Source organism: Trachurus trachurus, assembly GCF_905171665.1.
Source record: "Trachurus trachurus genome assembly, chromosome: 10".
Lineage (NCBI taxonomy): Eukaryota > Metazoa > Chordata > Actinopteri > Carangiformes > Carangidae > Trachurus > Trachurus trachurus.
In genome coordinates, this window is record NC_139894.1 from 20,611,085 (window position 1) to 20,617,497 (window position 6,413).

The 6,413-nt window shown below is 43.3% G+C and overlaps 1 protein-coding gene across 1 annotated transcript; it reads right to left on the reverse strand.

Annotated features, from left to right (window-relative positions):
• Positions 1–4,814: 4,814 nt before the first annotated feature.
• Positions 4,815–6,102, reverse strand: adra2db (adrenergic, alpha-2D-, receptor b; the record flags this gene model as incomplete). The annotated part of the gene is made up of 1 exon (XM_083981342.1): positions 4,815–6,102. The coding sequence occupies exon 1, from the start codon at positions 6,084–6,086 to the stop codon at positions 4,815–4,817; it is 1,272 nt and encodes a 423-aa protein (XP_083837468.1). The 5' UTR covers positions 6,087–6,102.
• Between the last annotated feature and the right edge of the window lie 311 nt (positions 6,103–6,413).

A 6,413-nucleotide genomic window follows, 5' to 3' on the forward strand; every position in this document is an offset into this window, starting at 1 on the left:
AGTTACTCTGAGAGTTCCCACATATATCACAGGTCATAGGTGTCCCTTTAATGGTGCAGCTGCCATTTCCACAATATGTCAAATGGACGAACATGTGGCAAAGTGCAGGAGGTGTGTGTGTGTTTTTGTTTTTACAGATGAAAATAAAAGGAAAGAGAGATGCACTCTGGTCCATCAGGGACACAGTATCATCATCTCAGCACATGAACAAGTGCTAGAGTGTAGAAAGAATAGCACATTTTATAGCAAAATGCTGTGAGAGTAACAACTGAAAATTTCACTAGAAATCAATTTTTCTGTACAGATGTTTGGGATTTGAATGTAGCCTGTGTTCACCTGATGAAAACAAAACAGTTTAGTGCAGCATGTTCAGTTTATGAAAAATAGTGTGTGGGGGTGAATAAAATGTCTCCAATAACAGCAATTCAATCCAGTGGAATTACAAAAACCCCATTGTCTGTGTGTACTGTATAATAACATTTGGTTTGTGTGTTTGGAGGAATTCTTGTACGTGAAGTCGCACACACAGAGCAGCGGATCTATGGTGGATAAAGTGAGAAAGATTCAGATCTCTCAATGAATATATACATGATATTTTCAAACATGAATATATTATCTAGTATTTACTCTCATGGTTATTGTGAACCCAATGCAGGATAACAAAGAACAAGACAGCTCAACAACTAACAGGGATGAATCCATATTTGTGTTGCACCTTTAGGCACTGAATGTTACACACTCTACAAATGATTTATCATTAATAATGTGTCTTTATGTTTGAAAAACAGAAGTGGACTAAGAATGCTGTTGTTCTCCTTCTGACGAAGGTTAAATGCATAAGAAATGAATCAGATAAGATGACTGGTTGACAAACATAAAATCATGTGACAAGAGTAAAGGTCAATAATTTGTTGGTATGTCTCTTGTGGGCATTGTAGTTTTGAGTTCAGTGTTTTGGTCTTGGACTATTTTCAGTGGTGGGTCTGATGCATTAGGGAGTATTTACAGCAGCGGGACAGTGCATGAGGGATTGCCTTAAAATAAACTACAGTTCCCATGTTTAAGGTCAGGAAGGAACATATCACTTAATGCAACAGTGTGTGGCTCATTGATGCGTTTTTAATAGTTTTTGGACAACATTTCAAGTCTTTGATACAAGAATAAACAGCAGTATATCAGGCTTGAACGACACAGACAATACTTGTTAGTAGGATTCTTTGTTCAAGAAAATATAGAATATCATCTTACCTTTCCTTTAAAGCTGCAAATGTGATGCACCCCAGCTCACCTACACTGTACGCCTCCAGCCGCAGAGCATCCACACCATGATTGTGAACATATTAAAATGTCAAAGTAGCTCTATTAGTGTGTGAGGAGGAGACACATCTACATATGTTTGGATGCAGAGACAAAAAACTGTGGCCAGTAATCTGTCTATTAGCCGCTGCCCGATTTCCTCTCACGCCCCAAGTCAGGCATGGGTTGTTTGTGTTAAACATGGAGCCACATTAGAATGGCCTGGAGACAGGGAGCTCAGTCCCACCCTCGCTCGGACGTGACACCAGCTGATTTACACTAATGACACCCCGGCTCTTCTTCTCCAGATGCGCGGCTTCCTGGGATTGACGCGAGTTTTGGCCTTGTTCGCCTCCAACCTTTATCTTGTTAGAGACAATTGAAAAAAGCAATTACCTGCAGATGCTGCATTGTGTCTGACAAACAAGGTAATGCAGCAAAGGACCAGCAACTGCTCTCTTCTCTCCCTCTCTCTCTCGTTCTCTTCCTTCTCTCCCTCTCACTCTCCTTTCCTAAGAGGCTGCTCCTTCTCTTTTTCTCCACTGCGCCCATCTTGAAACATTTATGACCACATCTCCTCCAACTATTGTGCCTACAAATAGCCTTCCCTACACTGTTTGACCCTAAACAGCTCTGGCAAACGGCGCTGACCGTCCACTCTCTGTTCCCTTTAAAAGAACCTGAATAAAGCTTTCCCCTCAGCGTGCCACTCCAGGAAATGTTTTGGCTCTGTCCTGTTGGTCTGTTTCTCTCATTAAGCCTTTAGGAGGATTTTGGAGGTTAAGGGTCGCCACAGCTCCGCTTTTTTCTTCCTGAACTAGTTTCCAACTTTGTTTACAGTCCGGGGTAAATAAAAGGCTTGGTAGATGGAAGTGCGGGCTGGGAAGCATTGCAAATCAACAGAGTGTAAACAATACCAATTTTGTCTTGAATAAAAATGCAATTAGCAAGGCATTTAACTAATGAATAGTGACGGATTGTGGGGGATCTCTGTTTATTTGCGTGTGAAAGTTTTTTTTTCTCTGTGGAGAAAATGATGATAATTTAACATGTCGTGCTTCTCTAAGTCCCTCAGATTGGACTCTTATCTAACATACAGTAAATGAAGTGTGTGAGGAGACATGGTATTAACATAAAACACTACATCTAATTAAATGCATTGTGCTCCATTCTTATAGTGATGGGACAGTTGATTAAAAAAGATAATTGAACTGGGAAGTGAGATTTGAAAGGGAAGGTGCGCGTCCTGTTGGAGAGTAATCAAATCAGAAAGAAAATTACATGGCAACGTTCATGTAAATCTTTCCACCACAGATAATGCAACATGCATTAGGAGCGATGATCGTGCTCTCTGGAGAAATTAAGTTACGTGTATCTCAACATGTGCCATCAGCATCCCATTAAGTTGCACACATGCCAATTAACATCACTTGCATCCTGGTGAAAATGAAGATACACAAAGCAAATTTTACCCCCTTGTGTGTAGATGACTTGGCCCAGACATTTCATTTGTTTCAAGAGTCTGTGAATCCCATGGAGATAAAGTTTCCTTCCTCGCACCAGCTCCACTTCTCTCAGACTCTCTAACTCTGCTCATGAATAAAAAGCTATAGCGCCCGTCGAGAGAGGGGGAAATATGCAACCACCTTCACTCTTGTTTCTCTTGATGATAGCTCAACAACACGCTCATGAATATGAGCTCACCTCACGAAAACCACTTCATTAAACTTTTTCGGAAAGAAAAAAAGAAAAATCCTTTCAAGCATCAAACCACTCAAACAGGGTGATTATCTTTGGCAAGGCACCAGTGAGCCGTAGGAGAGCTTTGAAGACATTCCTAAGGAGATATAAATAGTGTATTTATCCCCAGCACCCCCATACAGACAATAGGCTGATATGGAGCTGGTCAGGCTTCTCTTCAATAACCAGTTTCTTTTCCCAGAGAAGCACAGGCCTTTACATGCAAACTACATCATGTATTCAAGAATTCACATCCACGTTATGTCCCAGATGCTTTGAGCATGCGGTTGTGTGGAAATCAGAGACACACAGCTCAAATATACCTTTGACTTCAACCATATTTTCTTCTCATGTTTGTAAGTTGTGAGAATGTCTTAATCATAAATGACTTTATATCTTTCCATATAGCTTACTGACTTGCTTTCAATAATTTCTCAACTGCCAGAAAGTTAGAGAATAGCGATGGCCATATCTCCAGGGGCTTTTACTATGATAATACAGTTTTATAAAGCAGAGGATTACAGCTGAGGCATGGCTTGTGGATATTAAGCTCTCTTATTGAACCAAGGAGATTTGATGGTGGATGAAGTTCAGCTCCACCTGCAATAACTGTGTCCAGAGATGCTATTTTTAGGATAGGTGCAGGGCTGTTTTTTTTTGTTTTGTTTTTTTGACAGGATCCTTTCTCTAACATGTTCAGAACTGTCATAATCAGTCAAATGTATTGTGTTTCTTTCTATCATCTTGCCAGATACTTTTCCTGCATCAAACCATTAAAAAAAGAAACCACAAAGTGAAAAAAAAGACACCAGCAGGACAACATAACCCAGATTTAAACTCCTGTTCCATCACACTGGAATCAGGTTGTGCGATCTCACAAGGTTTAAATATTTACTGACAAAATATTGAGCTATTGTGAGGTTGAAATGAAATACGCAGATAGATCCAACAGAGTTTCCACACGCAGGCCTCAGCTTGGCAATTGTTCTGGTGTGAGGTGGTTTGATGGTGTAGTGGGGGTGTGAGATTAGACTCTTACGTAACTTTGGGGGTTCACTGATAAGAAATGGCCATGAGCTTCGCTGGAGCTTTTAACTGCAGCTGCAAATAAATATATGTATCTGAAATTCCCATAATAATCTCAGACATTTCAACCAGGCAGCACTCTGCACTTGTGATAAACCCTGTTTTAATCTATAGGATTTCATTTCATTTTATTTTTTTCCCCAATGACACCTGCAGGCGATAGTTGCTTGCTTATTCCTATGCTTATATTTCACAGTCAGAGATTTATCTTCTGTTTATCTCAACACAAAAAACACTCACTGTGAACCATCTGTCTGCACTGAAATCCAGTTACATACATGACTTCATTTCCACCAGTAAGTCTTTCCTGCTGCTTGCTGCCACATAAAAGATTGATCCAATGGAAGGATTTCTTTTTCAAAGGTGCTGATTTGCACAACTTGTTATACAGTGACCTATATATTAAAACTTTGCATATCTCAAGTGAGATAAATATATTTGATGATTAAATAACTGACCATGTCTGATGTGCAACAACACATCCAAATATTTAACTTTTGTTTTGCTCCACTTCACATTTTATTCATATACATTTAAATGCATACACAAGACTAGATCTTTTTTGTTTTTCAGTATGGATACAGTTACATTAGGATGAGTTGGGCAGGTGGGGAACAGCCAAGAAGAATGAGTTCTGTAACAATAGGCCTATTACTTCCCAGCACTGTTGATAGATGTTCCCCTTTCAGTGTTCATGTGCGTTTAGGAGTTCTACATACGATTTTCTTAAAAGCTTTTCTGAAATCCCTGTTGAAAATGGTGTAAATGATGGGGTTCACAGAACTGTTGCAGTAGCCAATCCAAAAGAAAAGGTTGAAAAGTGCTCTGGGGATGTAGCAGCTGTCTCTGCATATGGCATGCAGGCTATAAGTGAAGAAGAAGGGGAACCAGCAGAGCACAAACACCCCCATCACTACCGCCAACACGAAGGTGAAACGCTTCTCTCGCATCTGGGCCACTTTGGTCTTGTTGGCCGCGGCCAGCTGTTGTCGCTCAGCTGGATTCTTCTGCTCCGGGTAAAGCTGCGACGCCCGGGCCGAAGCCCACGACAGGCGGCAGTTCTGAGGCGGGCAGCAGTCCGACCCCTCCACCTTCCTCCGCTTGGTGAAGCGATGGTTGCGGGGTTTAGTATCCGAGGCACAGCAGCTCTCCTCCAGGTCGATGTCGTCCAGCTCCCCCTGTCTTTGCTGGTGGCTGCCCGAGCTCTGGCTACTGGGGCTCTCCATTTCAAAGCGGTCCTTCCGGACGAAGCAGGTCTCTGACTGAGAGGGCTGCCTCTCCAGGCCGTTCTTGGCCACGAAAACGGTGGAGGAGCGCTGCTTGGCCACTTTATATATCTTACAGTACACCAGAATCATGATGAGACCCGGGGCGAAGAAGGACACCAGACAGGAAGAGAGGATGTACCATGTCTCATCATTGAGTTCACACTCCCGCTCGTCATGTTTGGTCATGAGAAGAGGAGGGAAGGAGATGATGGCAGATATTAACCACACCACAGCAATCATGGACTTGATGCGCTTAGGTGTCCGCTTCAGGTTGTAGCTGACCGCTTTGGTGACTGACCAGTAGCGGTCCAGGCTGATGGCGCACAGGTGCACGATTGATGACGTGCAGAACAACACATCCAGAGCCAAATAGAAGGCGCACCATGTACTCCCAAAGTACCAGTAGCCCATAACCTCATTGGCGAGAGAGAAGGGAATGACCAGCGTGGCCACCAGGATGTCCGCCGATGCCAGAGACACCAGGAAGAGGTTCTGAGGCGCACGGAGAGCCCGGCTGGTCAGCACCGCCACGATCACCAGCACATTACCGACTATAGTCACCGAAATGATCACAGAAACCACCAGGATGATGAGCGCAGTGGCTGCCTGAGAGTGTGGCACGGCGAGCGGTGCGTCCGTGGTGTTCTCATCGTTGGAAATGTTTTCCACCGACTGGTTTAACAGGGTTAAATCCATGTTGGCTCCAGTTTGTCCTTTCGTATCATGTTTGTTGTTTTGCACCCTTTCCCTCTCCAAAACAGCTACGAACGGGTGCGCTGAGCTGCCTTCCACTAACGCACGGGGATACGTCGTGCGTAATGTTCCTGTTCAGCACAAACAGAGCGCAGCCAACTGAAAACACTGCACAAGCACAAATATATCTCCTCAAAAAACAAACCCTTCATCACAGACTCCTCCAGATAGTCCGGTCGCGCACACCGTGTTCCGAATACAGCCCATAAAGCCGAGGAGAACGGGAGTTCACAATCCTCCAGCGAAGACGTCTCCCCAGGAATCACATCG